The sequence below is a fragment of the Hyperolius riggenbachi genome, chromosome 2 (assembly GCF_040937935.1).
Source record: "Hyperolius riggenbachi isolate aHypRig1 chromosome 2, aHypRig1.pri, whole genome shotgun sequence".
In the NCBI taxonomy this organism is placed as follows: domain Eukaryota; kingdom Metazoa; phylum Chordata; class Amphibia; order Anura; family Hyperoliidae; genus Hyperolius; species Hyperolius riggenbachi.
The window spans coordinates 142,803,322-142,821,809 of record NC_090647.1 but is presented as its reverse complement, the minus strand read 5'-3'; the positions used below and the strand labels follow the sequence as shown (position 1 = coordinate 142,821,809).

Genomic DNA, 18,488 nt, shown 5'->3' with positions numbered 1-18,488 from the left:
ATCCTCCGGTAGAGCAGGAACAGAACAAACAATATTACTCTCATCTAACTAAAAAAACTAACACGTTTCCAATAATTAGGGAAATTAAAGAGTTAATCACAGAGGAATGGGAAAAGATAGAAAATAAGCAGTCTCAGCACAATCGCTTTACTAAGTTATATCCTCTCAAGGAAGAGGAACTTCCTTTTCTGTATAATCCACCAACAGTCGATGCATCACTATCCAGACTGGTGAAGCAGGTGACTCTATCCAAGGAAGATGCAGCTATATTTAAAGAACCTCTTGAAAGAAGAGTCGACAATGACCTTAAAAAAAAATCATATCTCTTATCAGGTTCAACGTGTAGGCCTGCAATTGCTCTTACATCTGTTGCCAAGGCCATTAAAGTTTGGACAAACAACATAGAGCAAGCCATAGTAGCAGATGCAGATAAAAATGATATAACGGCAATGGAGGATCTGAAGATCGCTGCAGACTTTGTTGGGGAAGCGTCTATGGACATACTAAGATCATCATCTAGGAATATACTCACATCAGTAACCGCAAAAAGAGCGTTATGGCTCAAACCATGGATGGCTGACATATCGTACAAACAGAACTGGATAAAAATTCCGTTTGATGGGACAACTCTATTCGGTTCAGAGATGGATAAGGCTATCTCGAGAGTGACAGGAGGAAGATCGGGATTGATACCCCAAGACAGACCACCTAGGAAAAAAATTTCAACCTTCAAGAAACCTCAGAATAATCGTTATAAGGAGGCAAGATCGTATAAGCCAGGCCGCCAATTTAAGAGGAATTGGAAAAGCTCCCAGGCATCTCTGGCCAGGTCCCTCAAGTCTAACATCCAGTCTTCAGGGCAATCGAAGCAGTCCTTTTGAAACAACGCCCACCCATTTGTCACCAGTGGGTTCAAGACTAAGAACCTTCAGGGACATTTGGGTGGAGAGGATTCCAGACAAATGGGTATTATCCACCATATCCAAAGGTCACAAATGTAATTTCCGTCACAGACCAAGGGAGAGATTTCTACATTCTACAGTTCCGAAGAATCCCCAGAAAGCGGAAACATTGTTAGACTACATACAATGTTTGCAAACACAGAATGCAGTGACACCAGTTCCTTCCCAGGAGAAAGGCCAAGGGGTCTATTCGCATTTATTCTTGGTGCAAAAGAAAAGTGGGGGATTCCGGCCTTTAATCGACCTCAAGTATCTAAACAAGTTGATTGTAATACCAAGATTCAAAATGGAATCTCTCCAATCGATAATTTTAGTAGTTATGCCAAACGACCTGATGATATCCATCGATCTGCAGGACGCATACCTCCACATACCAATTCATCAGAAATATCAGGAGGTATCTAAGGTTTTGTGTGAACAACATACATCTTCAGTTCTCTGCTCTGCCATTCGGACTTTCTACAGCTCCATGGACTTTCACAAAAGTTCTGGTGGCAGCCATAGCACAGCTAAGATTGAAGGGGATAAGAGTCTACCACTATCTAGACGATATCCTAATCCTGGCAGATACGGAGGAGAAACTCGAGTCTCACAAAAATCAGACAATACAGTTCCTAACCGACTTGGGATGGATCATAAACTGGCAGAAGAGCCAGTTAATACCTACCAAAGAAATAGTTTACCTGGGGGCGGCATTCAACACTCAGCAGGGAATAGTGTCACTTCCAGAAGAGAAAATATGGAATTTCAAGAGAGTAATAGGTCAAATTCTTCAATATCCAACTCTGTCTGCCAGACAAAGTCTTCAAGTCTTGGGGATGATGTCATCTACTATACCGATGATCAAGTGGTCGAGGTGGCACATGAGACCTTTTCAGATGAACTTTCTCTCCCAATGGAACCAAGCTTCCATGAACCAGAGGATAAAGATCTCGATGACATGCAGGCTTTCTCTAATATGGTGGACAAAGACCAAGAATCTGAGTCAGGGTCACTCTTTAAAGAGAATCTGTATTGTTAAAATCACACAAAAGTAAACATACCAGTGCGTTAGGGGACATCTCCTATTACCCTCTGTCACAATTTCGCTGCTCCCCGCCGCATTAAAAGTGGTTAAAAACAGTTTTAAAAAGTTTGTTTATAAACAAACAAAATGGCCACCAAAACAGGAAGTAGGTTGATGTACAGTATGTCCACACATAGAAAATACATCCATACACAAGCAGGCTGTATACAGCCTTCCTTTTTAATCTCAAGAGATCATTTGTGTGTTTCTTTCCCCCTGCAGCTATCTTCCACTGAAGTGTCAGGCTGTTTCTTCCTGCAGAGTGCAGACAGCTGTGCCTGTATGTAATTCCTCAGTATGTGAAAGCCCAGCCAGCTCAGAGGAGGATTTATCCAGCTTGTAAAAGATAATAGAGCAGAGAGAAGGTGCACTAATCTAAACACACAGGCAGTGTGCAGAGAGGGGCCTGGAGGGGGGAGATGCATCACAGAACCACAACACTGAAGAACTTGGCAGCCTTCCAGACAGGCCGACAAGTCTGACAGGAGAGAGATAAGTTGATTTATTACAGAGATGGTGATAGTAGAACGTGCTGCAGTAAACCAAAACACATTAGAATAGATTTTGGAACTTGTAGGATGGAAGAAAACCGGATGAAATTTTTGTTACGGAGTCTCTTTAAGTACGTATTATTGGATCACGATTACGTCAGATGCGAGCCAGATAAGATGGGGAGCGCATTGTGGTCAAAGCTGGGTCCAGGGGGTATGGCCCAAGACGGAAAGCAGGATTGTTTCCAATGTGTTGGAGCTCAGAGCGGTTGTCAAGGCAGTACATGCATTTGCTCAGAAGATAAGGGGGTCTGCCCTATGCATACAGTCAGAAAACCGAGCAACGGTGGCTTATATACAAAAGCAGGAAGGAACAAGGAGTGTCACATTATTGAGGGAGCTGGCGCCACTGATGTCATGGGCAGAGGAGAACCTCCTGGCAATCAAAGCGGTTTACTTGCCTGGGAAAATGAACATTCAAGCGGATCTGTTGTCCAGGAGACGTTTAGACAACAACGAGTGGCAGCTGAACAGGGCAGTTTTTAAGCGAATAATTCAATTATGGGGACTTCCTCAGGTGGATCTCTTTTCATCCCATCTCAACAATCAATTGCCTATATTCTTCTCGAGACATCAAGCTCCGAACACGAGTGGAGTGGATGCGCTGGCGATTCCATGGCAATCATCGATGGTATATGCATTCCCTCCAGTTCAACTGCTGCTAAGATTTCTGAAGAAACTACAGACGGAGAACGTTGTGGCAATAGTGATTGCTCCCTTCTGGCCGAAGAGGCCCTGGTTCCCTCTGCTGACCAGCATGTCAATATGTTCCCCAATCAAGTTACCAACATCACCAGATCTGTTGTCACAGAACGGTCTTTTCCACCAGAATCCAGAAATTCTGGCCCTAACGGCCTGGAAGTTGAGAGGAGGATTCTGTTAAACGCTGGGTTTTCATCGGCAGTTGTAGAAACCCTTCTAAAGGCTAGGAAGACTTCAGGTAACAAGTCTTATCATAGAGTGTGGAAGAAATTCATCGATTTCTCCACAGATAGGGGGATAGATTTTCTTTCACCGTCAATTCCTCACATTCTGGACTTTGTGCAAACAGGTGTAGACTTGGGCCTCGGGGTCAGTACCCTCAGAGGCCAGGTGTCGGCAATATCAGCCCTGATAGGACAGAGATTGTCCTCAGACAGATTAATCCAACAGTTCTTTCAGGCAATGTTGAAAATTAGGCCTCCTGTAAAGAAAATCATGCCCTCTTGGGATCTCCCTCTAGTGTTGGAATACCTGTCTTCATCAACATTTAAGCCACTTCATTCATGCTCTATCTGGAATCTAACATTGAAAGCTACTTTCCTGGTGTCAATATCTTCGGGCAGAAGAGTGTCAGAAATTCAGGCTTTAGGAGTCCTTGATCCCCATATTATATTCTTTCCTGATAGAGTGGTCCTCAGACAGGTACTGGACTTCCTTCCTAAAGTAGTCTCAGTGAAACATTTAAACCAGGAATGGACGCTACCATCATTTCCTGCAGAGGAGGGTCAACCGGATGGTCATCCATTGGACATTTCAAGAGTTTTGAAGCAATACATCTTATCTACTCAGACATTTAGAAAATCAAATCACCTATTTGTCTGTCCTTCAGGTCCTAGGAAGGGAAAAGAGGTGACGGCAAGAACTATTGCCACTTGGATTGTGAGATTAATCAAAGCTGCTTATAGAGCTAAAGGGACAGTAGATATGCCATGTACTTCAGCTCATTCAACAAGAAGTGTCTCAGCTTCTTGGGCAGCATCTGCGGGGGTTTCCCTCACTACAATTTGCAAGGCGGCGAATTGGTCATCGCCAAATACATTTATTAAACAATATTGTATTGATCCTTCTGTGTTAACAAGTGTGAATTTTGGTAAAAAAGTTTTGACTTCTATTGATAAATGAGTTTTTTGCATTATACCCACCCGTCTGGTATTTATTTATGGATGTGTAACGATCGGTGTCAGCACACAGAGAGAATCTGATTATTGGTGATCTGCAGTATCACCAAGAATACAGATATATACCCGATTATTGATGATCTGCAGAATCACCAATAATACAGATATAGTACTACCCTCTCAACCTCTGGAGATGTATGTATATGTATGTATGTATGTATGTATGTATGTATGTATGTATGTATGTATGTATGTATGTATGTATGTATGTATGTATGTATATATATATATATATATATATATATATATATATATATATATATATATATGAGTGTTTGGTGTAACAGTATGACTGAGTGAACCACCTGATGAGCAGGTAATCCTAGGCAGTATGGGCAATACTGCTCTTAGAGAGTACAGAAACCTTCCAGCAGCCTGAGACTCTCCAGGGGAGGAGTCAGGCTGAAAGTAGGAAGGACCAGTAAGTGAGTGACACCTGAAGGTGGATGTCACTGACTGATCTGGAGACTCTCTCTTAAAGGAGAGAGATAGCTCTCGAGGTCGAGCAAGCCAGGTCGGCAACACACGGACAGACAAAGTACAAAGACAGAGAGCTGATTCGGTATCCAAGGCAGGCAGGGTTTGGCAACGGAATATCAGATATGCGTGGTACCGAATCAGAAAGCAGAGGGATAGCCAGGAAAGCAATAGGTCATAACAGATATCAAACAATGCCTAGTCTTGGGTGTGAGGTCCGTGGTCTCTACACCTTGGAACTAGTCTGAAGTATAACAGAATGATAACACAAGTAATCTGGCTCAGTGTGAATTCCCAAACACACTGTTGGATCTGACTAAGGTCTGAGTGCTTCCACGTAGTGTTCGAAACGGCAGACAACTTGTGAATGACCAGCAGTAACTATATATAGAGCAGCGTTCTCCGGCGCCACCCCTAAGTGATAAACCAATGATTACCAGCTCTGTGGTCAGCTGACCAGCCTGGTCAGCTGATTCCCCCCTTGGCCACCATAAGGGTTCTGCCTCTCAGCGCGCGTGCGCGTATTCCTGAATCTGTGTGAACTAACAGACTCAGCCACACCAGATGCACGCTGCTGCGTGCAAACCGCTGCTCTGGACGCGGAACCAGACGCCTTGCTGTCAGTACATGCGGCAGCTTTTCCGCGTTCCTTCAGATTACCAGACGCACGCTTCTGCGTGCAAACCGCCGCGCTGGACACGGAATCAGCCACCTTGCTGTCAGCACACGCGGCGGCTTTTCCGCGTTCTCTCACAGTACCCCCCTCCCTGGGGAGTGGACTCCGGACACTTCCCACCAGGCTTTCCAGGGTGTAAGTTGTGGAATTCCTTCTTTAATTCCTCTGCGTGCATACGACAGTCTGGCACCCAAGTTCTCTCCTCTATGCCATACCCCTTCCAGTGAACCAAATACTGCACGGAGTTCTGCACAAGCCGTGAGTCCAGAATCTTCTCAATTTCATACTCAGGTTGGTCATCAATCAACACATGGGGGAGAGGAATCCACGTGCATTGCCGGCTTCAGCAAGGACACATGAAATGATCTCACACCACGCATGCTGGTAGGGAGATCAATGGCATAAGTGACATTATTGATTTTCCTGGTCACTGGAAAAGGACCCACAAATCTGGGACCTAACTTGGGTGATAGTTGCTTTAGCCAAATGTCGTGTGGACACCCAGACCAAGTCTCCTGGAAGAAACTCCCATTCCATGGAACGTTTCTTGTCAGCCTGTTTCTTCTGGTTCTGAAAAGCCCTCCCCAGATTTCTTTTAACCATTCCCCAAATCTGTTTCAAAGACCTCTGCCAACTCTCCAGGGCTGGAAACAGAGTAGAAGCCACTGGCAATGGGGTGAACTTAGGTAACCTTCCCGTCACCACCTGAAATGGGGAAAATCCTGAAGAGGAACCAGTCGGTTTATGAATCTGCCACATAACACCTCAGAAACTGTTCCAGAGACTGATTGGTTCTTTCGGTCTGGCCATTGGTCTGTGGGTGGTAGCCTGATGAAAAAAAAAAAAAAAAGCTCCATGTCTGATGGCAGAATGCTCTCCAAAACTTGGAAACAAATTGGACTCCCCGATCTGACACTATATTTTCCGGAATGCCATGCAGTTGGAAAATATGCTGGATGAAGAGATCGGCCAATTCCTGGGCCGAGGGGAGTCCTTTCAGGGGGACAAAATGGGCCATCTTACCGAAGCGATCGACTACCACCCAAATGACTGTCATGCCCTCAGACCTGGGGAGTTCACCCACAAAATCCATGGACAAATGGGTCCACGGTTCACTCGGAACTGGTAAAGGCTGTAATGTTCCAACAGGTGCCTGACGGGAGGGTTTGCTCCTAGCACACACTGCACATTCTCTCACATACTCCTCGCAGTCTGTTGCCAATGACGGCCACCAAGCACATCTAGCAATGAGATCCTGAGTTCTAGTGGCCCCAGGATGCCCAGCATTCTTGTGGGAATGGAACAGCTGCAATATTTGTAGGCGAAAAGGCAATGGTACAAATATGACCCCCTCAGGTTTCTCCTCTGGGACATCCTGTTGGAACGGACTCAACATGACTGTCCAGTCTTTCCAGGTCTCAGTGGCTGCCAGGACCATTTTTTGAGGGACAATGGTCTCTGGGTCTGAGGGCTGTGCTGTCTCGGGCTCAAAACACCTGGATAAGGCATCAGCCTTGATGTTCTTACTACCAGGGGTATACGTGATTACAAATCTGAATCTTGAGAAAAATAACGACCACCGGGCCTGTCGGGGGCTAAGTCTTTTAGCACCCTCAATGTACTCCAAATTCTTTTGGTCAGTGTAAACAGTAATGGTATGTTCTGCCCCTTCTAGCCAATGTCGCCATTCCTCAAAAGCCAATTTGATGGCTAGAAGTTCTCTATTGCCTATATCGTAGTTTTTTCTCTGCGGGTGAAAACCTACGGGAGAAATAGGCACAAGGATGCAGTTTTCCCTGCAAACCAGAATGCTGAGACAGCACAGCCCCTACCTCTGAGGCATCTACCTCCACGATAAAGGGAAAGGTGAAGTCAACATGTCTCTGTATGGGTGCAGAACAGAACAGTTTCTTCAGAGAGGAGAAAGCAGCATGGGCCTCAGGGGACCAGTGGTGAGTATCTGCCCCTTTCTTGGTGAGACTGGTGAGAGGTGAAATCACCCCTTTATGAACCTCCTATAGTAGTTGGCAAACCCCAGGAATCTCTGGAGAGCCTTCAGTCCAACAGGTTGGGGCCACTCCAAGACAGCTGAGACTTTTCCAGGGTCCATAGAGAGGCCAGAGGTCGAAATTATGTACCCCAGAAAGGCGACAGAGGTCACTTCAAAAATGCACTTCTCCAATTTGGCATACAGCACATTTTGTCTTAACTTCCATAACACAAACGTAACATGTTTCCTGTGTTCTGAGAGGTTGGATGAGAAAATTAGTATGTCGTCTAAGTACACCAAGACAAATTTGCCCAATACCTCTCTGAAGACCAGCTGGCCGCAATAGCAGCATAGGGGGCGATATACAGGCTGGTAACGCGAAGAATCACTCGCGTTCCCATGCCTGTCGGCCGGTGACGGCCAAACCGGAAGTGTTCGCCGGCGGGTGCAGGAGCATCTGAGCGGGGCTGCGAGGGCACCGATCGGCTGCTGGGGGCTGAGGGGAGCCCCAGGTGAGTAAATCTCATTTTTTATAGTTGCCTTAAGTTTTCCTTTAATCAGCTCTTGGAAGACGGCCGGGGCGTTACACAATCCGAAGGGCATCACTAGGTACTCGTAATGCCCGTCGGGTGTGTTAAAGGCCGTCTTCCATTCATCACCATACCTGATACGCACAAGGTTGTATGCACCCCTTAAATCCAGCTTCGAGAAAATCTTAGCATTGGTGACCTGGGTAAACAAATCGTCTATTAAGGGCAGAGGATAACGATGTTTTACTGTAATTTTATTTAAGCCCCGATAATCAATGCATGGACGGAGGCCTCCATCCTTTTTCACAAAAAAGAAACCTGCCCCTGCTGGGGACCGAGAGGGACGAATAAAGCCCTTAGCTAAATTTTCTCGGATGTATTCTTGCATGGCTAATTTCTCTGGCCCAGATAAATTATAGAGATGACCTCTAGGGGGCATACAACCAGACCTGAGATCAATGGGGCAATCAAAAGGACGGTGTGGAGGAAGTTTATCTGCTGACTTGGGACAAAACACGTCCGCAAATTCTGAATACTGATCAGGCAATCCCATGTGAATCTTGGTTTTACCCAAGGTTACCTTCGCTAGACGATGATAACAATGGGTAGACCAGCTCGTTAGCTGACCTGTAGCCCAATTGATCTGAGGCGAGTGAAGTTGGAACCATGGCATACCAAGAATGATCGTGGAGGTTGTCATTCGCAAAACCAGAAACTGTAAATTCTCTTTATGTAACACCCCCACTGTAACCCTTAACTCTGGGGTCTGAGACAGAGGGTGGTTACTCTGCAGGGGGGAGTCATCCACTGCAGTGACCAGAATCTGTTGTTTCAACGGGGAAATTGGAATCCCCAATTTCTTAGCAAATTCGTAATCCATAAAGTTGGCTGCTGAGCAAGAGTCAATGAAGGCCTCAGTGGTCTCAGTCCTATCTTTCCAAGCTACGGTACAAGGAAGAAGCAAACGTTTATCATCTAGAGGTAACGACTGCGCGCCTAGGGTATTACCTCCGACTACACCTAGGCGGCAGCGTTTCCCGACTTTTTGGGACAATTTTGCACTCTATGACCCCCCTCTGCACAGTATAGACAAAGCTGCTTTGTTTCTCTGTGCCTCCGTTACACCTGGGACAATCTCGACCGACCAATCTGCATTGGTTCTGGTGGAGGCAAAACGGGTGGAAATGAAACAGATGGAGGCGCAGCGTAGGACACATATCTCACATTGTTCCTACCCAGAGTCTGTTTTTGATAACATAGGCGAAGATCAACCCTGATTGCTAACGAAATAGCCTCATCGATAGACTTCGGCTCAGGATGACCCAACATTAGCACTGAAACTGCGTCTGACAGCCCTGACAAAAAACAGTCTAGAATTGCGAATGAGCCCCATCTAGCTGAGACTGCCCATTTTCTGAACTCAGCTGCGTAAACTTCAACCGGATCCCTGCCCTGCCGTAAAGTCTTGAGCTTCCGCTCAGCAGTAGAGGCAATGTCCGGATCATCATAAGTTATAGCCATAGCTTTAAAAAACGCCTCAACCGGGGCTAAAGTCTCATTCCCTGGCTGGAGATTATATGCCCAGGTCTGGGAATCCCCTGACAATAGAGTCTTAATAAACGTAATTCTTTGTGCTACGGTTCCTGAAGAATTAGGTCTCAACTCAAAGTACGATAACACTTGATTTCTAAAGTTCTGAAAGTCAGATCTGTGGCCAGAAAACCTTCCGGGCACAGGCATACGCAAGTCTGTCTCTGGAGGAGATCGCACTGTATCCACAGCCGTCTGTAGGACTTGCGCAGACCCAGACAAGGCGTTGATCTGGGTTTGATGACTGTCCAGCACTTGAATGAAATTCTCCACCGAGGTGGTGAGTGCATTCAGACAGCTGTTGAGTGCGTCCATTTGGGTTTAGTCTGCCGTTCTGTAACGATCGGTGTCAGCACACAGAGAGAATCTGATTATTGGTGATCTGCAGTATCACCAAGAATACAGATATTTACCCGATTATTGATGATCTGCAGAATCACCAATAATACAGATATAGTACTAACCTCTGGACACCTACAGTGGAGGAAATAATTATTTGACCCCTCACTGATTTTGTAAGTTTGTCCAATGACAAAGAAATGAAAAGTCTCAGAACAGTATCATTTCAATGGTAGGTTTATTTTAACAGTGGCAGATAGCACATCAAAAGGAAAATCGAAAAAATAACTTTAAATAAAAGATAGCAACTGCTTTGCATTTCATTGAGTGAAATAAGTTTTTGAACCCTCTAACAACCCCTCATGTAGGTGCATTCCACACTCAGGGCAACTGTATATGAGCCTTGTATTGTCCTCTGCAGGGAACATGGTTACATATATTTGTTTTTATCGGGCCACCCCTTCCTATACTAATTCCCTACAGCCCGCCCTGCAAGGGGGGAGGCCCGTTTACATCACAATCCTCTACTTTCACATTTATTGCACATGAATTATTTGCATATGCAAATAATTAATGTGCAATAAATGTGAAAGTAGAGGCATATGCAAATAATTCATGTGCAATAAATGTGAAAGTAAAGGATTGTGATGTAAACGGGCCTCCCCCCTTGCAGGGCGGGCTGTAGGGAATTAGTATAGGAAGGGGTGGCCCGATAAAAACAAATATATGTAACCATGTTCCCTGCAGAGGACAATACAAGGCTCATATACAGTTGCCCTGAGTGTGGAATGCACCTACATGAGGGGTTAACTGGGATGGGATGGGGAGGTCCTGGAGATAGGAAGTGGGAAAAGGGAACACCAATCAGCGTGCAGACCAGTTAAAACTAACGCGTACGTCATGACGCATGTGACGCGGAAATAGGCAGCCAATTAGAGCAGCCTGACAATGAGTGTAATGCGTACGTATTGACGTATGCGACGCGGACGGATGACGCGGACAATGGTGCCCGAACGCGGAAGTAATGACGCATGCAGTAAGGGCGGAAGCGAAAAACTGAATGTGACCAAGCGTACGTCATGACGCGTATGACGCGGATTGAAGAGGAGGGAGAGGCAATTACCCTCACACTAAAGGATATAAAAACCCTGGTAATGAGTCCAGCCCCCGTGCCCCTGATGAGTCACGAGGGAGTGACGAAATCGATCGGGCGGGAGGTTGGACATACCAGGAAGTGAGCGGCCGGTGAAGGCGGTGGTGTCTGCAGGCTGAGTGGAAGGGGAACGTGAGGACCCAACACAAGCTGTGCCTTGCCAGGCAACGGGGGAGAGCCCGTGAAACTCTAAATGTGCAATACAACCTGGAGCATGTGAGTGCAATTTTAATATTAAAGTTTTAAGCTTTTTACGGAATTACGCTATGGAGGCTGTTTCTTTGAGGTACAATGCAAGGATTATGGGGAGGAGGATAGTGGTCTGAACGGACAGCATCACAGCAGTACCAGGATCCTGAAGTACTGAGGCTCCTGGATTTGTGCATGGTTGGCCAGTCTAGCAGTGGCCAATACATCTGGTGAGTCTGCTTACTGTTGGGTGTCCATGGTGACGGTGATAGAAGAGAGCAAGATACTGTATATAAGAACAGCTTTGAGGAACTCCTGAATAGTGTTTTTTGTGGACTTTTATATTGGATAGGATGTGCGCTTAAACGATTGTGAATAATGCGATTAAGTTGTCCTGTGCCCTTAGCAGAAAAACACCCCCAAAGCAAAATGTTTCCACCCCCATGCTTGACGGTGGGGACGGTGTTTTGGGGGTCATAGGCAGCATTTTCTTCCTCCAAACACAGCGAGTTGAGTTAATGCCAAAGAGCTCTATTTTGGCCTTATCAGACCACAGCACCTTCTCCCAGTCACTCACAGAATCATTCAGGTGTTCATTGGCAAACTTCAGACGGGCCTGCACATGTGCCTTCTTGAGCAGGGGGACCTTGCGAGCCCTGCAGGATTTTAATCCATTGCGGTGTAATGTGTTTCCAATGGTTTTCTTGGTGACTGTGGTCCCTGCTAATTTGAGGTCATTTACTAACTCCTCCCGTGTAGTTCTAGGATGCTTTTTCACCTTTCTCAGAACCACACCCCACGAGGTGAGATCTTGCGTGGAACCCCAGAGCGAGGTCGATTGATGGACATTTTGTGCTCCTTCCATTTTCGAACAATCGCACCAACAGTTGTCATCTTCTTTCCCAGCTTCTTGCTAATGGTTTTGTAGCCCATTCCAGCCTTGTGCAGGTCTACAATTTTGTCCCGGACATCCTTGGACAGCTCTTTGGTCTTTCCCATGTTGGAGAGTTTGGAGTCTGCTTGATTGATTGATTCTGTGGACAGGTGTCTTTTATACAGGTGACTAGTTAAGGCTACGTACAGACATGCGATAACGATCGTTCGTAAGCAACGACGAACGATCAATTAAGGAGAGAAATGAAAAGGTCGTTAGTAAAGAGGTGTTGAAAGTGGCAAACGATCAGATCGTTTCCGAACGAACGATGCGGAAGTGACGAACGTATGATGCAGCGCATCTATTATGCTAAACGTTATTCAAATTAATGAACCCGGAACGAACGTCATTGTTAACGGCCAGTAGAAAAGAGGAGGTTGCATATATATATATATATATATATATATATATATATATATATATATATATATATATATATATATATATATATATATATATATATATATATATATATATATATATATATACACACACACACACACACACACACACACACACACACACACACACACACACACACACACAGAGAGAGAGATATAGATAGATATATCTCTATCTATGTCAACATATATCTATCTATCTATCTATATATATATATATATATATATATATATATATATATATATATACACACATATATATCTCTATACATCTATCTACATCTATATATACATATATATATATATATATATCTATATACATATATCTATATACATCTCTCTGTCTCTCTCTCTCTCTGTCTGCGCATGTACGGTACGTAACGAACGATCGTTTTTGTAACGATCAGCATACACACGTACTTTTCCTAACGATCGTCGTTACAAAAAATCCGCCAGGACGGATTTCCAGTTTGCAACGACTTCGGTCGGTGATCGTTCGTCGTTACAAAAAATCCGCCAGGACGGATTTCCAGTTTGCAACGACTTCGGTCGGTGATCGTTACCCTTAACGATCGTTAGCGGTTATTTTGTAACGATTGTCGTTATAAACGATCGTTAGTCGTTCGTTACCAACGACTTTAGTCGCATGTCTGTATGCCCCTTAAGACAGGTGTCCTTAATGAGGGTGACTAATTGAGTAGAAGTGTCTAACCACTCTGTGGGAGCCAGAACTCTTAACCTCCTTGGCGGTAACCCCGTGTGTGACACGGGGTAAGCCGCCGGAGGGTGCCGCTCAGGCCCTGCTGGGCCGATTTACTTAATTTTTTTTTTGCTGGACGCAGCTAGCACTTTGCTAGCTGCGCCAGCACCCCGATCGCCGCCGCCGCGCGCCCGATCGCCGCTATCCGGTGCGGCGCGCGCCCCCCCCCCCCCCCCCAGACCCCGAGCGCTGCCTGGCCAATCAGTGCCAGGCAGCGCCGAGGGGTGGATCGGGTCTCCCAATGACGTCCCGACGTCGCTGACGTCGGTGACGTCATCCCGCCCCGTCCCCATGGCGACGGGGGAAGCCCTCCAGGAAATCCCGTTCTTTGAACGGGATTTCCTGATCGGTGATCGCCGAAGGCGATCGAAGCGGGCGGGGGGATGCCGCTGAGCAGCGGCTATCATGTAGCGAGCCCTCGGCTCGCTACATGATAAAAATTTTTTTTAAAAAAAAACTGTTGCGCTTCCCCCTGGCGGTATTTTTCATACCGCCAAGGGGGTTAATGGTTGGTAGGGGTTCAAAAACTTATTTCACTCAATGAAATGCAAATCAGTTGCTATCTTTTATTTAAGGTTATTTTTCCGAATTTCCTTTTGATGTGCTCTCTGCCACTGTTAAAATAAACCTACCATCGAAATGATACTGTTCTGAGACTTTTCATTTCTTTGTCATTGGACAAACTTACAAAATCAGTGGGGGGTCAAATAATTATTTCCTCCACTATATATATATATATATATATATATATATATATATATATATATATATATATATATATATATATATATATATATCGTGAGTGTTTGGTGTAACAGTATGACTTTGAGTGAAAAACCTGATGAGCAGGTGATCCTAGGCAGTTTGGGCAATACTGCTCTTAGAGAGTACAGAAACCTTCCAGCAGCCTGAGACTCTCCAGGGGAGGAGTCAGGCTGAAAGTAGGAAGGACCAGTAAGTGAGTGACACCTGAAGGTGGATGTCACTGACTGATCTGGAGACTCTCTCTTAAAGGAGAGAGATAGCTCTCGAGGTCGAGCAAGCCAGGTCAACAACACACGGACAGACAAAGTACAAAGACAGAGAGCTGATTCGGTATCCAAGGCAGGCAGGGTTTGGCAACGGAATATCAGATATGCGTGGTACCGAATCAGAAAGCAGAGGGATAGTCAGGAAAGCAATAGGTCATAACAGATATCAAACAATGCCTAGTCTTGGGTGTGAGGTCCGTGGTCTCTACACCCTGGAACTAGTCTGAAGTATAACAGAATGATAACACAAGTTCCCTAGTCTTGGGTGTGAGGTCCGTGGTCTCTACACCCTGGAACTAGTCTGAAGTATAACAGAATGATAACACAAGTTCCCTAGTCTTGGAGGTGAGGTCCGTGGTCTCTACACCCTGGAACTAGTCTGAAGTATAACAGAATGATAACACAAGTTCCCTAGTCTTGGAGGTGAGGTCCGTGGTCTCTACACCCTGGAACTAGTCTAAAGTATAACAGAATGATAACACAAGTAATCTGGCTCAGTGTGAATTCCCAGGTCCTCCTGGTTCAAACACACTGTTGGATCTGACTAAGGTCTGAGTGCTTCCACGTAGTGTTCGCAACGGCAGACAACTTGTGAATGGCCAGCAGTAACTATATATAGAGCAGCGCTCTCCGGCGCCACCCCTAAGTGATAAACCAATGATTACCAGCTCTGTGGTCAGCTGACCAGCCTGGTGAGCTGATCCCCCCTTGGCCACCATAAAGGTTCTGCCTCTCAGCGCGTGCGCGCGTATTCCTTAACCTGTGTGAAGTAACAGACTCAGCCACACCAGATGCACGCTGCTGCGTGCAAACCACCGCGCTGGACACGGAACCAGCTGCCTTGCTGGCAGTACATGCGGCAGCTTTTCCACGTTCCTTTAGATTACCAGACGCACGCTTCCGCGTGCAAACCGCCGCGCTGGACGCGGAATCAGCCGCCTTGCTGTCAGCACACAGGATGCTAGTTGTATCCCAGGAAGTACGACGACATGGAGATATCAGGAAAGCAGAAAATTTGTACTTACCTTGGTAATTTTCCTTTCCTGATATAACTCCATGTCGGCATACGACCCACCCATATTGCTCTGTAAGTGTTTGAGTACTATATACAAGAATGAGGCTCTAGGGGTCATGACCTTATTTATAGTTTTTGTACTGGTATTGCTAAAAAGAAAATAAATATGGCAGTCTCCATAACACTCTCACCTCGGGTTCACTTTAAAATGCCCCGAGGTGGATGTTATATTACAAATGGAACACAGAGGCATGTTCCTTGCTCAATTACATGCCCGTTTCCTCTCTGCACTGCTCTTTATTCCCCCTTCCTTCTGCTGTGCCCCCCCCCCCCCCCCAACAAAAAAAGTCAGCATCCTAATAGGGAAAGGAATGTCCTTTCCAGGAAAGGCACATCTGCAGAAAGTCCAACAGTTCAGCAATGTGTTATGTGTATATGAAGAAGAGAATTGGGACAACTGCACTGGGAGCAATCGAGCAGTTTCAGCAGGCAAGGCAATGAGAACAATAGTTACGCAAAGGGAACTGTGCACCTGACAGCTTTATTAAAATGACCCCCACCCCCCATAAGGGAGGTTTGTCATAGTGTGTGTGTGTGTGTGGGGGGGGGGGTTGGAGGTGGGGTGGTGGTTTAGGTAAGTGTCACTACTTCTCTACAGGGCTGCTTCTCTTGCCTCCCGTCTGTATGGGCCCCACCATCATCTCCATGGAACGATAGCATCTGCTGCATTTTGTAGTTCCCGACAAAGACTCAAGCACACACATGCTGCAATGCATGCAGAGAGATGTAGTCCATGGATGCACCAACATCTCTGGACTCTCGCCCATGGACTAAATCTCCTGGCATGCATTGCAGCGGGTGTACACTTGAGTCTTTGTGGGGAACTACAAAATGCAATACAATTGGTTATTGTTTGTACTTCTCAGACAGCACACCTATCTTGCTTCAATGGCTGTGCCAGGTCTAGTCTGTGTGGTTAGCACAGACTTAATATAGACCACAAGCAAAAAAAATTACCAGCACTTGCCAATTCTTAAAAAGCAGGTTATTTATTCACAAAAAGTGTGAACACATGTTATCACTTGACAAAGAACGGTTGAACCGTTCGAAACGGCGACAGTCCGTTGTGAGCAGAATTGGGCTGCAATGAAGGCGTAACCTATCCTTGAGGAGATCTTCATGCATCTGTATGCAGCTAAGCGCTATTACTACTACTGAGCTATAGTTACATCCTGGAAGTCCGGATGTCATGGCTATACTTTGTTCACACTTTTTGTGAATAAATAACCTACTTTTTAAGAATCGGCACGTGCTGGTCATTTTTTTGCTTGTGATACAATTGGTTATCGGAGATGGTGGAGCCCGTACGGAGGGGTGGCAAGTGAAAGAACGCCCCATAGATAAGTTGTGAATCTCACCCAAACCCCATGCCCCCAAATGGCACATTCTATCATGAACTTCCCCTTATGAAGGTTTTTTTTGTAATGTAATGTTGGGTGCACAGTTACGTTAAGAGTTCCAGCATGCCGGTGCTCCAACAATCTAACCTACACCATCGAACTAACCTACATCCCATAGACTTTACTATCCCCTAAGCAACCTCAACAAATACCCACAAAGTAACCTAACATTCTCTGCCAAGACAGCCCCCGCTGACCGCCTTGACTGAGAGCAGTCTAGAATATATATGAGAATTAATGTCATCTGAGAATTAGCAAAGCAATAATTTAGAGATGGGGCGAACAATTTAGCCGAGTAACCAGTTTTACGTACATAAATGCGTTAATTTATATAGTTTTTGTTTAGAGTGCATCATGTTTAAAAGACAGTCAACTGAGGCAAACCGAGAGAAAGGGGGCTTGTTTTCACAAGAAGAACACTAGTGAGTTATATATACTTCATTCCAGCATTCTCAGGTACAGTGCCACAGGCATTTGGGGAAGCATGCAATGAATCTGAACATATTTCCACTGCTACTAATAATCATACCTTTAGCTTGTGAATGTCTATAGAGTCTGCCATGTTTCACACAGTCCTCCGAGGCACTGTCCGCGATGAGTGCAGCTATTGGTCCGTCGCACAGGTGACGTCACGTCCACAACAAAGCGCGGGAGTTTTGAGCACACACGTTTTTCCCGAGAGAGCAAAGAGACACCGGCCCCGCCACACCTTCCTGTATTCCGCGTTCAAAAGCCACCGACCACAAGGTATATGTATAATTCTCATCGAACAGGCCTAGCGGTAGAGAGGACTAGAACATCACGTGGCCAGAAACCGCATCTGATTGGCTTGCCACGTTGCCCCAGCCAAACAATGAGCAGCAGCGCAGGAGCCAATGGGCAAATCGAGACGGCGGCGCTCAGAAAATACGCCACTGACCCGCCTCCCCCATATTTCTCAGGAGCTCATTGGTATTACAATAGCACGAGATGGGAAGTTCGGATCTTTTCAATGATCCGGATGATTCGAATCGGATCATTGAAAAGATCCGGATCTTTGATCCGAATCTCGGATCATTTTACTACCGAAGCATTGGGGGTGGGAGAGAGGGTGAAATGACTAGCAGGACAGGTCTTTCCCTGCTGTGGACAGGAGAAGGGGAGGGGGGTGGACACACAGAGAAGGGGAGAAGATGGACAGAGGGCAGGGAGTGGACAGAGAAGGGAGGAGGGACGAGCAGAGAGCAGAAATGTTTGCACACAATACCCACAAGCTGCAATCATATGCTTTACATATATTTCACCCATATACTCATCTGTACACTTTGACTGCAAATGTCGCACAGTGAAAGAAAGCATTCCCAGAAGATAAGTGCAGCTGTTTAGAGCGAGTGCAGGAGGAAGGATCATATTGCACAGCAATCACAGTGCCTGCAAAGTTACTG

At 45.8% G+C, this 18,488-nt stretch overlaps 1 protein-coding gene across 2 annotated transcripts in view; it reads right to left on the bottom strand.

Moving 5' to 3' along the window:
* The window catches only part of SARNP (SAP domain containing ribonucleoprotein), a 103,395-nt gene extending 85,424 nt beyond the window's left edge, over nucleotides 1-17,971 (bottom strand). The window contains exon 1 of one of the 2 annotated variants that reach the window (XM_068265179.1): nucleotides 17,594-17,971. In XM_068265179.1, coding sequence (XP_068121280.1) covers nucleotides 17,594-17,626 — 33 coding nt within the window. In that variant the 5' untranslated portion in view covers nucleotides 17,627-17,971. The remainder of the gene's footprint in view (nucleotides 1-17,593) is intronic. The other variant, XM_068265178.1, reaches the window with a different exon arrangement.
* Nucleotides 17,972-18,488: the final 517 nt, after the last annotated feature.